Source organism: Trichosurus vulpecula, chromosome 8 (assembly GCF_011100635.1).
Source record: "Trichosurus vulpecula isolate mTriVul1 chromosome 8, mTriVul1.pri, whole genome shotgun sequence".
Lineage (NCBI taxonomy): Eukaryota > Metazoa > Chordata > Mammalia > Diprotodontia > Phalangeridae > Trichosurus > Trichosurus vulpecula.
Window position 1 is genome coordinate 232,527,920 of NC_050580.1, and position 22,939 is coordinate 232,550,858.

A 22,939-nucleotide genomic window follows, 5' to 3' on the forward strand; every position below is an offset into this window, starting at 1 on the left:
GCACAGCCTGAGATTAATGGTGCTGTGATGCCCAGGGTATAAGGTCTTTCCTCCTTTAGAGAACCATAGAGATGTAGGAAATAACCCTATACCATAGCAGATGCAACATTATCTGGAAAGAGAAACACTGATATATGACAGCGACTACACTTACTTGGCTCTTTCTGACCAATTTGGGAATATAACATGCTGGGATGGGGAGAGAAAAAAAAGACAATGTATTCCCAATCATGTTACTGTGTCTCCAGGGAGCGGGAGGTGGGGGAGAATATTTACTTTCATTGTACAGAGTTAAAACTTCATTCTGTAAAATGGCCAAAGCAATCAGCAAGTGATGGAGTATCTCTTAAAAAGAAATCTGGCATTTAATTAACTTTTCAAAGTGCTGGTTCAGCAATCTCCATGTTTTACATTTTGAATATTGAACAAGCATCCTTAATCTGAACTGAATTACTTCTGGGCTTGCTGGGGTAGAGAACAAGAGAGCTACTATTTACCGGCCCCTTAAAGCTTCAACCCACTCATCTATTTGTATTGTGTCCTATCAAGAAAGGTAGATTCTCCAATTTTTGTGTTTGTAGGTTTTCCAAGCCTCTTGCTTTTCTTCCTTTCTCTCTCCCATTTGCTAGCTTTGGTCCCCTTCCGCTAGAGAGAGGGCAGTTTAGGGAGGTGATGTAAAATGCTCATCTGTCAATTCTACTGCTCCTTTGTGGGACAGTTTTGGTTTGGTAGAGGAGAAAGTTAAAATTGATGCCTAAAATAAAATTTGGACAACTACGTATAGATTTAAATCCTCCTTATCATCCCATGTCCTCCATAGATAACCGTGGAGAGGTGAGAAATGATTGTGGCTCTAGCAAGTCTGAATAGCCATCTTCAAGCCTTAGGAGCATCTGAAAATCTGATTACTTATAAAAAAGAAATTTGGATAAGATTTGTATGTGTCATATCATCACACAGATATTTCAGTGCCTAAGGTGAAACTTGGGAGATCTGGTTTCTAATATTAGATTTATTGCTAACCAGCTTTCACCCTGAAAAATGTATTTAGCTTCACTGTGCCTCAGTGTCATCATTTGTAAAATGATGATTCATTCAGTAAGTATTTTGGGATGCACTGTGCCAAGTTGTGAGAGAGATGTAATAAGAACTAAAACACGGTCCCTGCCTTCAAGGAATTTGTATTCTACTAGGTCTCAGAGATAAGGTTGCATAGATAAATGTAATACAAATTAGAACACAATAAGTGGGCTAGCAAAATATTAAGGTGCTATGAGATCAAATGAGGGAGAAATCTTTTCCATCTCGGGGCATTCCAAAAAGCTTCATGGACAAAGTGGCATTTGTGTTGGACCCAAAAGAATGTCATTTTCACTCCTTGATCATCAATGAAAAATGGTGGATTTTTTTTTGGCAAAAGGGAGGAATTAGAATCATTCCTCCTGTAAAAGCCTAAGGTGAGCAAGGAATTTGATATGTGAAACAAAACAAAAACAAAAAACCTTAAGAAACATAAAGCTGGATATAGTGGTGCACACTGGATTGGGAATTTTGAGCTATAGTAATTCTTTTTTTTTTTTTTTTTTTTTTTTTTTTTTTTTTGCTTTTTGGCAGGGCTGTTGGGGTTAAGTGACTTGCCCAAGGTCACACAGCTAGTACATGTGTCAAGTGTCTGAGGCCGGATTTGAACTCAGGTCCTCCTGACTCCAGGGCCGGTGCTCTACTGACTGCGCCACCTAGCTGCCCCCGAGCTATAGTAATTCTAATGCTGATCAGGTGACCACGATAAGTCCAGCACCAATATGGTGAGCCCCTAGAAGCAGAGGGTCACCAGGCTGTCTAAAGATAGGCAGACTGGCCCAGGTCAGAAAAACAGACTTCAGACCTGAGTGAGATAGGATGGGGGAGAGGGAGAAGAAGAAGGAGGAGGAGGAGAAGGAGGAAGATAAGGAAGAGGAGGAGGAAGAGGAGGAGGAGGAGGAGAAGAAGAAGAGGAAGAAGAAGAAGAAGAGGAAGAAGAAGAAGAAGAAGAAGAAGAAGAAGAAGAAGAAGAAGAAGAAGAAGAAGAAGAAGAAGAAGAAGAAGAAGAAGAGAGAAGAAATGAGAGAGAGAGGGAGAGGTAGAAAGAGAGAGAGGGAGAGAAAGAGAAAGGGACAGGGAGATAGAGAGGGAGAAAGAAGGAGGGGGAGAGAGGAATGATTTTTTTAAAGAATTCTCACTTTGTCTTTGGACCATTGAGAAAACAAAAAGAGCACTTATAGAAGCCCCCAAAAGGGCCAAACAACAATAACAAGATGGAAGGAGGGTAGAAAAAGAAGAATTGAGTGGATGGTCACACACAAATGTCATTCAAAGATGGAGGTTGGGGGATTGGGAAGGGGAGGATCTGAAACAAGCCTTTGAATTGAATGTAGAAAGAAATGAGGAATGGACGGAGTCAACTAGAAACAGTTATTAGATTCACAGACTTGGAGCTAGAGGTTTTTGTTGTTCAGTTGTTTCAGTCATATCTTACTGTTTGTGACTCTACTTGGGGTTTTCTTGGCAAAGATACTAGAGTAGTTTGTGATTTCCTTCTCCAGCTCATTTTACAGATGAGGAAACTGAGGCAAACAGGGTTAAGTGACTTTACCAAGTCACACAACTAGTAAGTGTCTGATGACAGATTTGAAGTCAGGAAGATGAAATCTTCTTGACTTCAAGCCCAGGACTTGGAGCTAGAGGACATGGGTTCGAATTCTTGCTCTGCCACTTGCTACTATTGTGACCTTGAACAAGTCATTTAATTCCTCCATGCCTTGGTTTCCTCATCTGTAAAATGGGGGGAGCCAGTGGGCTAAATGGCCCTCCTGGGGTCCCTTTTGGCTATAAATCTATGAACTTATGACCTCACATATACATTTTTGTGAGATGAAGACCTGAGGGCCACGGCAGGGATCTGGTGATTCCAAAGAATGCAGGCAGTTAGTGGCAGGGCCTAGATTTATCCTGGATGCTTTGATGTTGAGCTGAGATCACAACATGCTGCTTCCTTCATGAATGAATCAATGTTCCTAGGATTGGAGCTCCATAGATAAAGGTCTTTCCAGCAAAGAGATGGGAAATAGAGGAGCTGGGGAAGGGGGGGAGGAAGATCCAAAATCCCGTTCTCTAGACTGAGTAAGGAGAGGGTGAGTCTCATACCATGTGAGAATTATCAAGACAATAAAGAGAGAATGTCTATACGCCAAGCCTTTGAAAGGGAGAAGGAATTATTAGATGTTAAGGAGGAAAGATCAGGGAGTAGGAAGAGCCAAATGTAAAGTGTCATGAGGGATTAATGCCATTCAGACTAAAAGATGAAGGGAAGGATCTATGACCAAAGACTGGGATCAAATTGGCATAAAAAAAATAAACTTCAGGGATTTAGCGCTGGTTTAGAAGGGGAAAATACAGTTAGAGAAGAAGGCATCATGGAATAGTGGAGAGAGAGCTGCTTTGCAGTCAAGAAAACCTTGACGGTAGCCCTGCCTTGGACATACTTTTGGTACATATGTGACTTTTCCTCTTAATGCCCCTGACAACTGTCTGAGACTGGAAATTACAGAGAAGGTTTGAAAACACAGGAGTAGAGATAGGGGGCCTGGACCTGTGATTTCAATGACAGAGGGATTTCTGGAGGTAGGGTACTTCCTCTGCTGATGCAGATTGGCACCTTCTCTGTAACCAGACCATTGTGAGGTTGTGACTTGCCCAGGGCCAAACAGGTATCATGTCAGAGGAGGTAGGACTTGAACCCAGGTCTTAATGGCTGTGAGGCCAGCCCTTCCTGCTATCCATTCTACTATTCTACGGTCCTCTACTTTGGGGCATTTGTTAATTAAAAGAAGAGAATTAATGAATTGACCATGTAATTAAAAAACTAGAAGAAAATCAGTAAATCAGCTGTGTCAAGATAAGAACAAAAGGAGAAATTTTGAAAATCAAAGGAGAAATTGAAACAAAATGATTATTGCACTGATTTTTTTTAAAAGACTAATTAAGGGAGTAACAGAAACTAAAAAAATCGATGAACCATTGAATAATTTAATAAAAAAAGAGGAAAACCAAATTGACAAGAAAAAAATGAACATGATGAATTCATAACTATTAGAGAAAAAAATCATCAGAATTAAATTATGTGCTAATAAAGCTGAGAAATTAAAAGAATATAGATAAATATCTTAAAAATGTAAAATTCCTGAAGTAGGAGGCAACTCAGTCTCAGAAAGAAATCAAACAAGCAATAATTGAACCATCAAAGGAAAAAAACTTCTGGTCTAGATGTATCTACAAGTGAATTCTTAGAGTTATTAGATTTAAGACTGAGAAGAACTGTAGAGGTCACCTAGTAAGCCCCTCTCATTTTGCAGATGAGGAAACTAAAGCCCAGGGTGATTAAGTGATTTGCCCAAGATCACACAGGCTATAACTTGCGTTAAACTTGTGTTGAACTCAGGTCCTCTGACTCCAAATCCAGGTTAAAGAATATTTAATGTCCAGGTTACACAAATTATTCTCAATAACAGAGCAAGAAGACATTCTGTCAAACTCCTTTTTGACATAAATATTGACTTGGTAGCCAAACCAAGGAGGATAAAGAGGATCAAAAAGCAGATAAATAAAGACAAATATGACTAATGAAATTATTCTAAACAAAATTTAGCACTGATCAGTTAATCAAGCACCTATTCATTTATTAAGCACCAGGGACTGTGCAAAGTGCTAGGGATACGGAACCAAAAGTGAAACAGTCCCTGTCCTGGAGACACTTAAAGTCGGGCTCTGGGCAACAACATGTGCATATCCGTAAAGTGTACAAAATAGGTAGAAGAAATTTGGGGAGGAAGGTGTTAGCAGACGGAGAGAGAATTCCCTGCTATCTCCTCGCCAGACCTCTTGTTCTCCAGCATCATCCCCATCTACTTCCCATTAGAGCCTTGGACTTCATCTCTGGGTCTCCTGCTCTTCACCTTATCCTTCTAAGGACCAGGACTTTATGATATTTCCTGGCCTTCTCTTCACCATGCTATGTAATCACCTTCCCCTTCCCCACCCCAACCCCTCATTTTGAGCACCTCTTTCTGTGTTGTTTTCTCTATGAGAATGTAAGCTTCTTGAGGGAAGAGACTGCCTTGTTTGCTTATAATTCTGTCCCCACTGCCTAGCACATCCTTGACATGTAGTAAGCAATTAGAAATTGCTTTACCTATTCAGACGGGCCTCATGTAGTTGGTATATTAACTATACCTTGAAGGAAATTAGGTATTTTTCTCAGCAAAGTTGAAGAGATTGTATTTCAAGCATGGGGTCAGTCATGTAAAGGCACAAAAGATGGAAAATGGAGTACTGTATATACTGAACAGCAAGAAGGAGAGTTTGACTAGACTTTGTACATGCGAAGAGAAGAAATGTGAATTAAGGCTGGAAAGATAGGTTGAGACCAGGTTGTAAAGCACTTTGCATGTCAAGAAGAGGAGTCCATATTTGCTCCCAAACATAATAGGGAGCCATTGGAATATATTGAATAGATTAGTGACCTGGTTGGATTTACACTTTAGGAAAAATCACTTTTGTAACTGGGTGAAGGACAGATTGGAGTGGGGAGAGACTTAGCTAGAGAAATCGAAGAGGAAGCTATTATAGAAGTCCAATGGAAGATTAATGAAGGCCTGACCTAGAGTGGTGGCTGTTTGATCAGAAAGAAGGGGATGTATGTTAGAAATGTTGTGAAGGTACAATTAATTCAATTCGATAACTGATCAGATATGTAGAGTGAGGAAGAGTGAAGAGTCAAGGGTGAACGTGAGGTTCTGAACCTGGGTGGCTGGAAGAATGGTGGTAGCTTCAACAGAAATGTCAGCTGTAGCAGTCTTTAAAAAAAAATTACAACTAGGTCCCAATTAGTTTGACAAATAATTCCCTTGAAGAGGTCACATGTATTCAAATCCACATTATTTGAAGTTATAGTTATGTAGAATATGGTCATTGATTCTAGCCCAATGGAAAATGCAGTGTGAATTTGAAAAATACTGCTACTTCAAAGGATACGTTGTTCGCACTAATCAGGACCTAGCTATATTCATTATGATGCAGTTAGATATACGTAGCAGGGATGCAGTCATGGTTCAACGTTAGTAAAATTATTAGTACAGTTAATCATATAAACAACTAAAACAAGCTACATGACTATAACAATACAGAAAAGGCTTTTTTGGTTAAAAAAAAACACTTAAAAACAGATGTATGGAAGGACTTTTCCCTAATATGATCAAAATTTATATCAGATCTACAGCTAGCATTATTTGTAATAAGACAAATACTTAGAGCTTTCTCTGTAAGTTCAAGGATGAATCAATGATACTTCGTTTCTCCACTCTTATTTGGCATGTTAGTATAATTGCTAGCTATGGCATAAGACAAGAGAAAGAAATTAAGAGAACAAACATTGACAAAGAGGAGACAAAATTATCCATGTTTGCAAGATGATATGATAGTTTATTTAGAAAACTCTTTATCCAGCAAAATAAACTAATCACAATAACTGCTTCATCCAAGTAGCAATATATAAAATATCTTGAAAATAATCAGCATTTTAAAAATTACTAATAGAAGAAAAGATAGAGAATTTCCATTTAAAATAACTACCAAGTATGTAAACTGTGTGGAAGTTAACCTACCAAACTATAAAATAGTCTTTATAGAAATCAAGAAAGATACATTAGAGATAATTGGAGAGACATTCAATATTCATGGCTAGACCATGCCAATTTAATAAAAATGATGTTACTACATAAAATTAACCTACACATTTAGTACTATGTCAAACATACAACCAAGGGAGAAACTTTAAAGGAATAGAGAAAATATAAAAATTCATATGAAGAAATATAAAGTCATGAGTTTTAAGGGAAAAAAGGAACAAAAAAAGGAAATGGAGATGCTCTAATTATCAGATTACTGGAGATCAAATTACATTATAAAGCAATAATTATCAAATTTCTTTGGTACCAATTAAAAAGTAGGTAACAGAATGTATGAGTAGTATAGCATCCCAGTGACCCAGTATTTGCTAAACTTGAGAACACAATATGAATTCCCAGAAAACCTGGAGAGCACCTTGGCAGAAAATAGGTATACACCAATATCTTACACATTTGCTTTTGCCCATATCCCTGATTTCATTGGTGGTATAGGGAATTCCCAGTGAGAAAATTCCTCCTACTGCTACCAATTGGCATGTGTTCTGCAGCTTGTAGGCTTGGATAATTGCCTGGGAGACTGAGAGATTAAGTCAGTGGCTCAGAGTTATATAACACGTATATGCCTGAGAACTTGAACCCTGATCTACCTGACTCTGAGGTCTGTTCTCTATACACTATATCACACAGCCTCTTGTTTTATGTCATATACATATGTCATATTCATATTGGATTGACATATAACTGAAATTTTTTTAAAAATTAGAAAAAAATGAAAGGTAGAATCTTTGACAAATATGGTTAAGGGGAAACTTTTTAACCAAAATATGGGATAGCAGAGATTATTAGGGACAAAATACATCATTTGGATGACATAAAATTAAAAGCCATTTGAATGAACAAAATCAATGCAACTAGACTAGATTGGTTTGAAGAAAGGGTCTGGATTGGGAGAAAATAAAACTTTGCATTCACTGTCATACAAATCTAGCATGCAAAACCTATAGGGAATTGACACAGATTTATAAGGCTAAAAGACTTTACATGGTAGATAAGTTGTCAAAAGATATAAACAGGTTCTGAGAGAAGAAATACAAACTTTTGGTGACAAACAAGATGGAAGATTAGCCATTTTCTCTGATCCCTATGACTTTTCAAATCTCTCTAAAACAAATTATGTATCAAAGATAAAGCAACTTTGGCCATCTCCATGGTCTAGGACACTAGGAACCCAAAAGTAGGTTAAAAAATGAACTCACACAACACCTCTTCCCTTAGATCACCCCTCCCCTACCATACCAGTAATGAGGCTTCACTATGGGCTTGCAATAAAATCAGCCCTACCCTTCAGTAACCCTCCTTCTAATGCTGTGGAGATCTGGGCTTCAGGCTGCAGAATTTTCCTGGGGCTATGATAGTCCGTTCCATGGCAGTGTTCTGTGCAGTAAGAGATATCTGCAGGTGAGCAGAGGGAAAGGGGCAGGGCATGTAAATTTGGAGAGCAGAATTTATGTCTTACATAGCAAAATAATGGGCAGAATAAAAAAACTGTGATGCCAAGTCTCAGTAAAGAAACAAAGAAAGCACAATTGATTGGGAATGAAAATACACAGAAGAGAAGGACAGTCCAGAAGAGAAGAAAAAAAATACTAACATTAAAAGAAAATATGCTTTTTTTTTGGTGAGGCAATCAGAATTAAATGACTTGTCCAGGGCCACACAGCTAGTACAAAAATATGCTTTCTATCCGGGCAAAACATACTAATCTCAAAGATAGGATATGCACCAATTGTGGCAGCCAAAAGCTAGAAATCAATTATGCCTATCAACTGGTGGTTTGGTTAAACAGATTATGGTATATGAATGCAATGTAATCTACCTGCACTGCAAGGAAAAATGTCCACGAAGAACTGAGAGAAATAATGAGAGATTTATATGAAGTGAAACAGTGCAAAGAAAGAAGCCAAAGAATGAGATTTGGTTGCAGTTATGTAAATGAACAACACTAAACACAACTGGATTTAGATAAAGGCACTAATAGAATGAACAATGTTGGTTCTAGGTAACTGATATTAAAAGAGTCTTCTTGTTAAGAAAAAATGCATTCTAAGAGGGGAACTACAGAGAGAGTGGAAATAGATTGTGAAGGTCCTTGAAGGGTTTTGGAGTTTGGACTTTTATTTTGTCTGCAATGGGGATTCTTCATTCTGTTAGTGATGGGGCAGGACATAGATAACACAATCAGAGTTATGCATTGGGAAGATTAAAATAAAATAGAAGGGGCCAAGACTACAGCAGAGAGACCAGCTATGAGGCTATTGTCCTTCAGTCCAAGAAAGAAGTGATAAAGCCTTGAACTAGGGATGGAGACACAGTGGGATGGGATGATAACAAAGCAAGTGTACTAGACTTTGTGCGGATAGAGTCAACAGTTCTTTGCAACCAGTTAAGTGTGGGAGGACAAGATCGAGGAAGAAGTCAAAGATGATTCCTAGAGTTGTTGGGTAGATGGTGTCTAGCATGTAGTCGACGCTTAATGAATGTTTGTTGACTGATGGTGGTCTCATTAATAGAAGTATGGAAATCAGAAGGATGGACAGGTTTAGAGGGAAAGATGAGTTTATTTACATCCAAGATGACTTTGTAGATCATGAATGAAGTCATATTTAAGTGACCGTGTGTTGCTTGTGACCATTTTGACTAGACCTCCCTGACACCTCTTCCTACTACTCAGACACACTCTGTCCCCCACGATAGAAAAGGCCATTGGGTCTTAATAACCTTTCTTTTCTTATCTTTACAGGTCAGGAAGAAAGATTGCTGAAGAAGTAGAAGAGTAAGTTTTCCACATTTTTACAGAATTTAATGGAGTCTTAGTGCCTTTGTTAACAGTACATATTCTTAAACTGGGCACACCCATATCGAATGAACGTTAGAGGCTCAAGCACGCAACCTGTAACATTAGGAAACTGCGTGTATCGATGTAGCTGTGTTTTGGGGCTGGAAAGACAAGTCTTGGTCTTGGGCCATGGCTCGTGCTGCTCTCTGGAACTAAGAGACTAGAGCCTGGCATTGGTGGGGTTATTCCTTAGAGGTGTGAGTCCTGGCACTAAGATGAAACCCGTATGTCCTGCGTCATTGAAACAGGCATGATGAACCCGCACCCTGCCTTTGCTATATTAAAGGAGAGTTTCTACTCTAGTCTAATTTCATAGTTTTTCAACTCAAATCTTCTCCCATGGTCATTATTGAAAGTAAAGTGTGCTTGGTTAAATGTGGAGGGTAAAAAACTAGTTGCCTGACTCTGTGAACTTCGCCTTCAAGGAAGAATGTAAATTGAAGGCAGAGACGAGTTTATTTTTGTATCCCTAGCACCTAGTACAATGCCTTACCCATATTAGGTGCATAACAAAGATTTGTTGAATTGAATCAAATTGAAGATGAGAGAGGATGGGAAACTCTTGGCTTATTTGGCATTGGAACAAGAAAAAGTAGGGAAAGTAGGAATTTTCATTTTCTGTTTCTGTATTTGAAATTTTTTTCCTGTTTTTTTTTTCTTCTGGTGGGGAGCAGCCAGCGCCTCAGACAACGGAGCATAGAAGGATCTGATGATGGAGGAGGTGAGTCACCCTATGGGCAAATACTACAGCTGTTCTTTTGATGACAGTGGAAAGGCAAGAAAGAAACCAAACCATAGCCAAGGTGCATCTGAAGTGTGAAATAGAGACATCAGGGAAGAAGGAAAAGTTGGCTAGCAAATAATATATTTGGTCTCTATATACACACATACACATATATACATACACACACATACACATATACATAAATATATGTTTATGCATAGAAAGAGCTTTGATCTTTCCATCCATCCATTATCCATATATCCATTAATCCATCTGTCTATCTATCTATCTATTGAGATTATATCATACAATAAGTAAGAGTATATGTTTCCTTCAGAAACCCAGAGATGGTCACTTCTGTGTATACAAATGTCACTGAAAATCAAGGCATAGAATGAAAGGGAAAACATTAAAATTTTCCGGGCTTAAATTTAGGTTCAAGGGCTAGGCCCAGAAGGAAAAAAAGTGAGTCCCAGGTGAGATCAAAAAGCCAAAAGGTCAGACATTCAGTGCCTGCCCTGGGACTATGGAAAAACCTAGGAACAAGTCCTAATCTTCCTGTGGTTCCCAGCTTTCCACTTGACTTGAGTTAGAGATCTTCTGGCATCCCTTATGGACAAGCTTACTTCTGGTTGCCAGATCTTGCTGTATGACTTCACCCAAAACCTTTTCACTTGCCAAGTCTCTCCACCCTCCTAATAATCCCTTATGACACTGTTAAATAAGGTGCCCTGTAATTCACTTTCCAAGATCTGGTTTCCCTAACATGTGTGTGAAATTGTCTTCTGCCAGCACTGACCTGGCAGCTGTGCGTTCCTGCTGGGCACCAGCCAGGTTTCTGATCTGCCCGTCCTCTATGCTGTGGTCCTATCTGCTGTTTCAGTCACCAGACAGCAGCAGGACCAACCAAAAGAAACAGCTGAAGGATTTGACAAGGCAGAGTCCAGAGCCAGAACATTAATGAAGTTGTTAAGAAACTAGCAGAACAATAGGCATGGAAAATGTAGTGGCTAACAATTCCACCCTGTCTTTAACTCTTGGAGTTACTGCGATCCAGGAGCCCCAAGATTTTAGCCCCTTAGGGAAGTACTCAAAAGGACAGATTATCAGCATTGAAAATCTTGCCAATGACTCTGAGTTTTGGGTGAGCCTTCTGATTAGCTGGGTTCTTTGGAAACAGGCTGAGAACTTTAGCCAACATTGTAGAAGCTGAAATGCAGTTTTTAGGGGTTCAAGACTAGGAAGTGTTGTAAGTTAAAAAAACAACAGCAACAACATTAAATTCAGAGAAAATTGCTTTATGGCCTTTTGGAAGGCACTTTCTAATGAAACAAACAACAAAGAGGAAGAATTAAATGCACGAAAAGCAAGTTGGCTGATCATGCCTTCCTCCATAAATTTGCAGCACCTTTCTTCACTCCCAGGGCCACTTTCCTTTCTCTGACCTTCTCCCCATCATCTTCGAGGACTCCCGGAATCTTGCTTCCTTCCCAAGTCTCTTGGGAAAAGAGAGAATTCCATTGATTAACTCACAGAATCCCTAACCCGAAACTCCTGAATGTGAAAGCTTGTGCAATCCTTGGAATTCAAGAGTAGCTGCTGCCATGACAACATCATATCCTAGAATCTTAGAGTGTTAGTGCCAAAGGGACTGTGGCAGTCAAACCCTTCGGTCGCACATTAGGAACCAAGGCCCAGAGAGTTGAAGCATCTTGCTCAGAGTTCCAAATTTGAGACTAGACTGTCTGATAGAAGGCAGTGATTAGAATGTTCTGATAATATCTAGCATTTATATAGCACTTTGAGGTTTGCAAAGCACTTTTCAGACACCTCATTTCATCCTCACAACAACCCTGGGAGGTAGGTGCTATTATATTCTCCATTTTATGGATGAGCGACTGAGCTAAGAAGTGTCCGAGGCTGGATTTGAACTCAGGTCTTCCTAACTCCAAGTCCCGCACTTTATCCCCTGTGTCCCCTTGCTGCCTCTGGGCAGCTAACTACAATAATCACAGAGAGTTATACAGCGCTTTCAGGTTTAAAAAGCGTTTTTTTTTAAACATATATTTCTTATTTGATCCTTGGAAGAATTATAGGTATTATTAATCCCATTTTACAGAGGAGGAAACCGAGGCAGCAGAGACTTAATGTGACTAGCCTGCAGTCACTCATTTAAGGGAGTGTGAGAGCTGGAATTTAAACCCAGACTCTTAAGGCTAGCCCTTTTTTGTGTGTGTCTAGTGCAGGCCCTGCTACTACCTAGCTCTTTAGCCTTGATCCAGTCACTTAAGGTTTCCGTGCCTCAGGCTCCTCATCGATTAAATGAAACGTGAAAAGATTGACCAAATGATTTTTAGGGTCTTTAACAGCTTTTGTGGAATCATGAGACACCGACTAACGGCAGCTTAAATTTGTGTAAAGTTTGTCATGTTCAAGAAGAGAGTCTAATAGGCACATAAACAGGAAAACAAATTCTCAACGTGCAAAAGAAAAAGAAAGGAAAAAGTTTCAGTTGAAATAACCTCAAAATATACAATTGGGATTGGAGATAAATTTTATGTCTTTTAACTGTGAACTTAAATGCAGATTATAAGACAGCCGTCAGCCCCCAAATCTTATTTTAAGTTGAAAGTCTTTGAAAACAGGCTAAAATCCCCCTCTAATTATTCTCAGGCTTAACAGTGCCATTGCTAATGCAGTATAATTCTGCACAACTATGAAACAGGGGTGCTTCAGGATAAATGAGGGCCACCTTTCTTAGTTTATTTTAGTTTTCAACATTCACTTCCACAAGATTTCTCCCCATCTTCCCCCTCCCTCGCCCCAAGACAGTATGCATTCTGATTACCCCTTCCCCCATTCTGCCCTCCCTTCTATCACCACCCCTCTTCTTTTATCCCCTTCCCTTCTATTTTCCTGTAGAGTAAGATAGATTTCTATGCCCCATTGCCTGTATATCTTATTTCCCAGTTGTGTATAAAAACAAACAATTTTTAACATTTTTTTTAAACTTTGAGTTCCATAAGGGGCCACCTTTCTGATGGCTCCCCATGTCGTCCTCTGTGACACCACCCTCCTCCCCTTGTAGGACTCAGGTGGATAACCCTGCCTCTTTGCATCCTGGGTTACACGTTTTGACAGGATTAAATACATTGACAACCTGAGGAATAATAAAGCCTCATGACCAACCCCACCCAAAATGTTCAATTCCTAAAGGATGGGCCCAGTTGAGCTACTTCTGGCCCGGGGCGATCGGGGGCTTAATTCAGTAAGTGTAGCAATCTGAGTGATCTGAAGGAGTGGAGTTTAAGGGTAATTGCTCAATTTTCTGTCTGTGTCAACAGGGAAAATGGGTAAAAGTGGCTGAACATGGCCAAGCAGTGAAGCTGGATGAGATCTGAGATGCTAGGCTGTCAGTGGAATGAGAAAAATGCTATCTGTAGGAGTCTATCTTCCCCACTCTCCCAGGCTCACTTTTCCCCTCTCCCCATTCCTCTCTGTCTTGCTGTCTCTAGGCTGTTCTTTCTCTTGCCTTCTCTAGTCCCTGATCATTTCCCCATATATGTCCTTTTCCCATAAGAAACCACTTTGGAGCCTAGTCAGCTTTCATTTCAAGAAATAAAAAATTAAAAAAGAATATTTAAAGTAGAAATAAAACTGGAACCGAGATGCTTCTTTTTCTCTCTTAAGAAATGAATTTTTTTTCTGGGATTCTATTATTATTTTAATATTTATTTTTCAGCTTTTCCTATTTGTTGGCACAGATGGGCATTCATACCTGATCTTGAATCATAGCATTCCTTCCAATTTCTCTACCTTCCTGTAAAGTTTTTGAGTGCCTCATTTGTAAACTCAAGGGTCTCTTGAAGTTCTAAGTCTATGATCCTTCTGAAATTACCTTAATATATATCATGTGCTGAGAGAGAGAGAGAGAGAGAGAGAGAGAGAGAGAGAGAGAGAGAGAGAAGGAGAGAGAGAGACCTACTACTGTGGCTCATAGTATTGTGGAGATGAATAAATCATAGATTACTGTTGGGTGGGACCTCAAAGGTCTTCTACTCTTCCTCATTTTACAGATAAAGAAACTGAGGCCCAGAGAAATGGCAGTGGGTTTTGCAAGGCTCTCTGTGCTTTTAAACCAAAGTTCTGATGGACCTTGTTGATAGAACATGGACACAGTGATGCACTGTTTGTGTATCATCTGAGCACCAGTTTGGTGTCTGGGTGATGAATTTTTGTTTCCGTTGTTATGGAGGGGTTGTGAGGTGCTCCAGTGAAGGGAGAAAAGGATACCCATGAACTTAAGAGTTATTGACATTTTGAGGTATGGAGAGGAAGCATGATGTGATGGGGGAAAAAAACCCAAACATATGGGCAGGTGATCTGACTACCAGATACCTGGAGACCTTCCAGTGAAACCTGGATAACCATTTGTCTGGGACGTTGTAAAGGAGATTCTTGATCATGTGAAGGATGAACTAGAACACTAGATGACATCTGGGGTTCCTTCCCACCCTGTGATCCTCTTTGACAATTCTGTATCATATGGTACTGTTGACAACCAGCTTCTCCTCCTAAAACATTCTCTTCTCCCTTGGCTTCCTTGAAATGAATGTCTCCTTGTGCTCTCTTCACCTGCTAGTCTGATCTTTCCTTCGTGACCTCATTGGTTGATTCATTGTTTTTCTTCTGTCCGCTAAATGTGGATGTTTCCTGGCTTTGTCCTCATCTCTCTTCTTTTTACATAGCCTCACCTTTGGTGATCTTATCTGCTCACCTGGTCAGTTATGTCACCCGTGCAGATGACATATGCCTATATCTATCTATTTATGAAGTGTCAGAGCTGGAATTTAAACTGGTATACACACATATATATGATTATGTGTATTATATATATACATATACATACACACATTCATATACATATACATATATATATATCCATTTCCTTTTCTAGCTCATTTTTACAGATGAGGAATTGAGGCAAAAGGAGTTAAGTGACTTGCCCAGGGTCACAAACCTAGTAAGTGTCGAGGCCAGCTTTGAACTCAGGAAGATGAGTCTTCCTGACTCCAGGCCCCCCACTCTATCTACTGGATCACCTAGCTTACGCACACACACACACACACACACATATACATGCACACACATCTATGTATGTGTGTATTTATATATGTGTATATATACATAACCTGTTTCTCATATGTATGCCTCGTGTGTATGTATATTTATTTTTCATGTGTATGTATACCTATTTATCTCTCCATCCATCCATCCGTCTGACTGTCAGTTTGTTTATCAATCTGCAGTCCCAGTCGGCCATTTCTACTTGGAATGTCCTGCTGATATCTCAAACTCAACGTGTCTAAAACCAAACTTATCATTTTCCCCCTAAAACAAAAACTCATCTCAACTTCTCTGTTTCTCTTGATAGTACCATGACCGAGGCTCAGAACATCAGAGTGACCTTTGACCCTTCTATCTCCCTCTCCGAACTCCTCTTCCACCTCAAATTAGTTGCTAAGTCATGTTGATTCTACCTTTCTAATACCCCTTGGATCTTTCCCCTTCTCTCTACTCCTATTGCCACCATCCTCATTTAGGCCTTAATTACCTCTCACTTGAATTACTGCTGTAGCCTTATAGCCATCTCCCTGTTTCCAGTCTCTTGTCCTTCTCTTCAGCTGCTGAAATAATCTTCCTAGAGGATAGAGGATCATATACATTATTCCCCTGTTTACGAATCTTCAGTGATTACCTGTGGCTTCTAGGACGAAATGCAAGCTTCTCAGTCTCTCTTTACAGTTTTTCGTGGTTTGGCTCCTACCTATCCTTCCAGCTTTATTCATGTAACTCTGCTTTGGGCACTGAGCCGTCGTGGAAAGGAAGCTGGCCTTAGAACTGGGTTCAAGTCCTACCTGCTAATCTCTTAGTGCTCTTTAATCAATTCCCTAACACTGTGACTTGTAGTGGTAGAGAGATTTTCCTTATATGAGAGTGCCTGATCTTAATGAAATCACAGGTCCAATCTGCATCTCTATCCCATGCATTCTGCATTCTAGCCAAACTGGGTTGCTTAACCTGGCATTTGGTTGTGTTTACCCATGTTGTATCCCCTTCTACCCCTGCCTGCTAGTTTGGCCTATACGTAAGTATGACTCCCTTCCATAACGTCACTTGACAAATGGTTTTCCAGCCTTTGTTTAGAGACATCTAATAATGGGGTTCCCACTTCTCCCAGAGGCAGCCCATCTCTGCCATCATATAAGTCACTGACAAAAATGTGCAAACAGCCCAGATGGCTGGGACATTGCATCCATAACATAAAGCCATTGTGACTACTCTTTGAGTCTGGCCATTCAGTCAGTTCTACATCCAGCTAATGGGGCCATAAACTAGCCTACCCCTTGCCAGCTTTTTTTCCCAAGAATAGCATGAGAGATTTTTGTCAAACTCTTGGTTAAAATGTAGATAAACTCTGGCTATGATATTTCCCTGATCTGCTTACTGCTGTAATATGTTATATAAAAAAAATGAGATTAGCTTAGCCTGACCTGTTTCCAGTGAAGGCATGCTGACTCTTTGAGATCATCACTTCCTTTCCTTGATGTTTACTAAATTTTTCTTTAACTTTTTGAGAATTTTGCCAGGAATTGAAAAGAGTTCTAGCTTTGGAGTCTGAGTTCAAATCCCACCTCCTCCAGTTAATGTTTGTACAATCTTGGGCAAGTCACTTATCCTCTCTGTGCCTGTTTCTTTAGAAGGGAGCTGGGTTAGAATTTAGATCCCATCCAGCCCTAAGTCTATGAAACTATTCATGGAAGTTGAGCTCAATGGACTGTAGTTTGCAGACTCCATTCTCTTCCCTTTTCTCAAAATTGGGACACCATTTGACCTTATCCAGTCTGAAGGCACTTCTTCCATTTGCCACAGCCTTTCATAGAGTGCTGAAAGTGGCCCAGCAGTCACGTCTACTTGTTCTTGTAACTGTTTGAGATGTAGATTGTCTGGGCCTGGGAACATGAACTTACCGAGAGCAACTAGTGGTTCTCTTACTATTTCCCGTCTTGTATTTTATCTTCCCAGTCACTGTCTTTGTTCTTTCCTTTACAGTCCAAAGATCCTTCCCCTTGGCAGAGGAAACAGAGACAAGATCAGAGTTGAGGCCCTCTGTCTTCTTCCTGTCATCCTTTATTATCATCCCATCTACCCAAAGAACTTTACCATTTACAGTGCTTTTTACTCATAATAGGACTATGTAGTACTTAATAACAGTTTTATTTTACCTGTTTTCCAGGGTCATAGAGATTAAGGTCATGAGTGTAATATAATAATATAATAAGTGTCAGAGCCTTGGCTTGAACCTAAGTTTTGTGACTTCTAATGCTGTGCCCTTCATATGACCCCATGCTGCCTCTCCACCAAGCTCACTTTAAGAAGTAGAAATAGTTGTTAGAGTAAATAAAGTAAAAGAGTTAGAAAGACTGTTGTAGTTCAAGATCATCTGCCATGTCTTCAGAAAAGTTAAGAAATGAACACCAAAAATAGCATCTTTATTGAGGTTAATCTGTTATAATTTGTTCTTAGTGAATCCAGGCTAGTTCCATATAATCATTGCTTTTCTTTTTGAGTGCTAACAAACTATCCGTTTTTAGTGATTCATTCTACAATTTTGCTTGGGATCAACTTCATTCTTCCAGTCGATGGAATCCACCTCTTTTTTTTTTTAAATCAAGACATTTGCCGGTGTCCAAATCATCCACGGATCACAGACATGTCAGCAATCACATCTCTAAGTTCTTGGGGTGTAATTCATCTCAACCAGGAGACTTGAATTCATTTATTATCTTTAGGTGGGCTCTTACTATTCCTTTATCAGTCTTTTGTTCTATAGCAGGGGTAGGGAACCACATGTGGCCCTCGAGGTCCTCAAGTGACTGAATCCAAATTTCACAGAACAAATCCTTTCTTTCATTAAAGGGATTTGTTCAGGATTGAACTGGAATCTAGTTCATTGAATTGAAAATTAGTAAAATAATAATGATAACAATATGCTTTAAGGTTTGCAAAGAACTTTACAAATATGATCTCATTTGATCCTCACAAAAACCCTGGGAGGTAGGTATTACTATCCTACTTATTTCACAGATGAAGAAACAAAGACAGGCAGAGGTCAGGTAGCTTGCCCAGGGTCACACAGCTAGTAAGCATCTGTGGCTGAATTTGAATTCAGATCTTCCTGCTTCTAAGTCATGCACTCTATCCATTGTACCACCTAGCTGCCTGTGGGATTAAGCGGTATATTTGTCCTTGTGCCCCTGTTTTTTCAGAAAGAAGTAATTTTGGTTCTTTTCAGCAATGATTTTCACTTTGTTTTTAGAACCTTTCACTTCTGAGTATATTTGGAGTATACACATTTTAGTCTATTTATTTTGAAGCCATTGTCTCTGCTTTCCTGAGCTCTGAAGCCTTGTCTACAGACACATTAAGGCTTGGTGGTGAAGGAAGGCCCAGAGCAGGGGGCGGCCCATTTGACCTCCAGCGCAGAAGGACCAGCTGATGATGAGATGGAAGCTCCAGTGACCAGGATCTTCAGTCAATTAGACTCTTCCTTTCTACGTGTCTTTTCTTTTCAATCACATCTATAGAAATTACTCATGGATAATGTATTCTTGTGCCTGTGGCAATTGGTGCACAGCATGAGAATTCTATTCAAAGGAGAGACATTTCTTAGCAGGTCTCAGGCCTTCAGTTTCAGGAGAGCTAGGAAGAGCCTCACTGGGGCTGTGTGAATTGAAATGTGGATGCTGATGAGTTTGCCTGGATTATCAAGACCCAAAGGACCATGCAGGGTGCTAGGAATATGGGAAATTAAGGTGGCAGTCCCCCCAATAGTCTATTTCCCCTGAAACATATGAGAGAAAATTCATTGGCATCAGAAAGACGTGAGAAAGAGATGCTGGAGGGATCCCATGAAATAAGAGTTTGAGCCAACTTAGAATCAGGACAGGTGGATACCTTATGAGGCTATCAATGGAATCGATGGAGGTTCACTGTTACTATATCTAGCATTATGGTAGCTCTAAAGAAGTTTAAAAGTAATGAAAGTAATACAGTCATCACAGAAGCTGGAAGAGAGGCCAGAAGTTATATGGTCCAATCGGTATAAGAGTAGGAATACCTTCTCAGCATTCCGAACAAGTGGTTATCCCAACTCAGCTCCAAGACCTCTAGTCACATGGGGCTCACTACCTACTGAGGCAAGCCATTCCACTTTTGATCTGCTCTAATGACAAGTAGGTTTTTCTGTATTTTGAATCCAACCCTGCCTGTTACTTTTACCCATTGCTCATAGTTTTCCCTGTTTAAGAAAAAACGTAAAAAAGCAAAACAAAACCAAAAAATCATGCACATTGATTTTAAAGTTGGAGATCTTGAGTCTACTGTTCACTACCTTTGTGACTGTGGGCAATTCACTTCTGCTCTTTGGACCTTCTCTATAAAAGGGGTCCGGACTAAATGAGTTCTGAGTTCCCTAACATTTCTTAAATCTTATGACCTAAGTCTGTTTCTCTCTTCCTCATGACAGCCCTTTGAATACGTTAAGAGAGCAGTCCTATTCCCCAGATTCCTCTTTTCACCAGGCTAAATGCCCCAGACCCATCATTCAGTCTTTGTATTATCTAGCTTGAAGTTACCCTCACCCTCCCAGACAGTTTTTTCTGGAAACATCCACACCTGTGAACACGGCTTTGAAAATGTGACACCCAGAACGTCATCCTGCAGTTGTCGTCTAGCTAGGGCAGGCAGTACAGTAGATCTTTGACCCTTCTTGTTTCTATGTACTGTTATGATGTGGTTACATATGTGGCATCATGGTTAGAAGGCTGGCCTTGGAATTGGTAAGGGTTCAAGTTTTGCCCTTGTTGCATACTAACCATATGACCATATCACATGATCTCCTATCGCCCCAGGCCACTCTTTAGGACTACGAGTTATTGACAGACTGCTAGCCTATATCAGTGCAGAGATCTTCCATCAAAAGTTCCCTATGTGGATGAAACCACAGGCTTGAATACTGAGAAAAGATCATGTTAGCGCTTCTGAATGTTGTCACACTTTTGACTATCATTGAGTCCCCTAAAACCTTCATCTTTTTCCCAATTTATTGAATTGTTTCTTCTTTTATCAATGAAAATGTCTAGAGATATAGTTATTTTACTATAATTACTAAGACCACTTTGTATAACAAAATTCTTGATGTGTCTCATTGCTGTTATTTTCTTTGATAAAATTATTTATTATTTCCATGATTTATTCTTTGACCCAGCAATTCCTTAGGGTTAAATTATTTAGTCTCCACTTAAGTTTGATACCCTTCGTTGATTTCATTTTTTCTTACATTGTGATCAATAACAATGTATTTAATATTTCTGCTTTCCTGCCTTTGTTTATAAGGTTTTATGCCTTAGGATAATGTTCAATTCTTGTAAAGCTTCCGTGCAAGGCTGAGAAATACATATATTTCTTTCTATCCCTACTTGATAATCTCCACAGATCTATCACTTGTAACTTTTCTAAAATTCATATCTTGAACATATTTATCTTTTTGTAAAGATTTTTCTATGTATCTGAAAGGGACACATTAACGTCCCCAATTATTATAATTTTGATGTCTATTTCTCCGTGTGACTTGATTAATCTTTCTTTCATGAATTTAGGTGTTCTATTCCTGGTTTCACATATACTGAATATGGTTTAATTCATTTTGTAGGATTCATTTAAGCATAATGTAGTTTCATTGCTTATTTCTTTTAATCATGTCAATTTTTACTATGACTTTATCTGATCATTTTTGCTATCCCTCCTTTTTAAAATTTGTGTGATGCATAAAAAAATGTGCTCCATCTCATTTTAATGCTATGTCACTCTTAATTTCAAATGAGTTTCTTGTAAACAAGATTCTGTTAGATTCTGTATTCTAATCCACTCTGTTACACTCCTCTGTTTTATGTTCATGTGTGTTGTTAGGATTATTAAATTGTGTATTTTCGTCCATTATATCCTCATATTTTTTCCTCTTTTCTTCCAACTCTCCTCCCCTTTTACAAACAAGGAGAGGGAGGAGAAAGAGAGGAGATCTGATCAACACCAGTAATCTATAATTGAAGTGGGCTTTCCCCACCTATTTCCCATCCCTCCTATTTTAACCAAGGTCAGACCCTGATCTCTGCTTCTTATACATTCTCTCTCTCTTTTTAGTTCTCACCTAAAGTTGAACCCACAGGTAGGGTCCTCAAGTGCAGTCCTTGACTGAATCCAGACTTCACAGAACAAATCCTCTTAATAAAAGGATTTGTTCTGTAAAACTTGGAGTAATCAAAAGGCCACGCCCAAGGACCTAGGAGTCCACAAATGTGGCCTCAAAGCTGCAGTTTCCCCACCCCTGGTTTAACCCCTTGAAGGTGACTTTAATTTTTCTTGTGATTATTTTCTCCTTGTTCCTCTTTTGTCCCCCTCTACTCTTTATCTGTCACTATTGAGTTTAATGTATCTTAGTAGCAAACTCTGTGTGTGTTCATCCTTCCATTGTCTGGATCAGATAAGAATGAGGTCATAAGATGGTGCTTTCCTATTCTTTCCTAAATATTCATATACTCACATTCTCATGCAACTTATTTATGTGAAATAGTAATTTCTTCCTCCTTCTTTCTCATTTCTTCCCTAATATATTCCTTTTTCTCTTCTCTTTTTTCTTAAAACCAAGACCAGAGCAAATATACACTCAAGTCCTGTGTTTCTTTTATTTACCTCCTTCTCTGATCTTTGAAAATATTAGGATTCTGAAGCAATATTTGTCTCTTCTCCTATTAGAATGTAAACTCTTCACCATCATTTATCTCCTTCCAGTTGTTCGAATGTATTTACCTTTCTAGGTTTCTCTTGACTAGCTTTGTTTCCATTTCAAAATTTCCATTCATATTTGGTATTTTTTTTCAGAAAGACCTGAAAATTTTGCAGAGTGAGTTCCTTTTGGTTGTAAGTCATTAATCTTTTTCCTCTCATAATATCATATCCCAAGATTTTCTTTTCTTCATTGTAGTTGCTACTGAGTCTTGTATGATCTTGACAATGGTCCCATGGCACTTGAATTCTTCTTTCTTTCCTTCCTTCAGTAAGGACTTTTGACTACTTGTAGGTATTTTTTCTTTGACCAGGAAACTCTGGATCTTTGCTGTGACATTGCTGGATATTTTCAGTGTGAAGTTTCTTTCAAAAGGTGGATTCTTTTTATTTTCATTTGCCCTTTGGTTCTAATAGATATGGACAGTTTTATTTTAAGGTTTTTAAAAATATGTTATCTATGTTTTGTTTGGTCAAGATTTTCAAGGAGTCTGATGATTCTTAAATTATCTCTTCCATACCTATTTTCCAAGTCAGTTGTTTTTGATAGTAGATATCTGATATTTTCTTTTATTTTTTCAATCTTTTCACTTTGTTCTAATATTTCTTGTTACCTCACAGAGCCACTGAGTCTTCTTTGCTCTAATCTGTTTTTTCAAGGAGTCCACTATTTTGTTAAGATTTTCCACCTTC

General features: G+C 39.1%; 1 protein-coding gene across 2 annotated transcripts in view; it reads left to right on the plus strand.

Annotated features, from left to right (window-relative positions):
- The window catches only part of IFT43 (intraflagellar transport 43), a 118,041-nt gene that overhangs the window by 74,710 nt on the left and 20,392 nt on the right, over positions 1–22,939 (plus strand). For both annotated transcript variants that reach the window (XM_036769510.1, XM_036769511.1), the window contains exons 4-5: positions 9,523–9,555; positions 10,293–10,339. In XM_036769510.1, the coding sequence (XP_036625405.1) occupies positions 9,523–9,555; positions 10,293–10,339 (80 nt within the window). The remainder of the gene's footprint in view (positions 1–9,522; positions 9,556–10,292; positions 10,340–22,939) is intronic.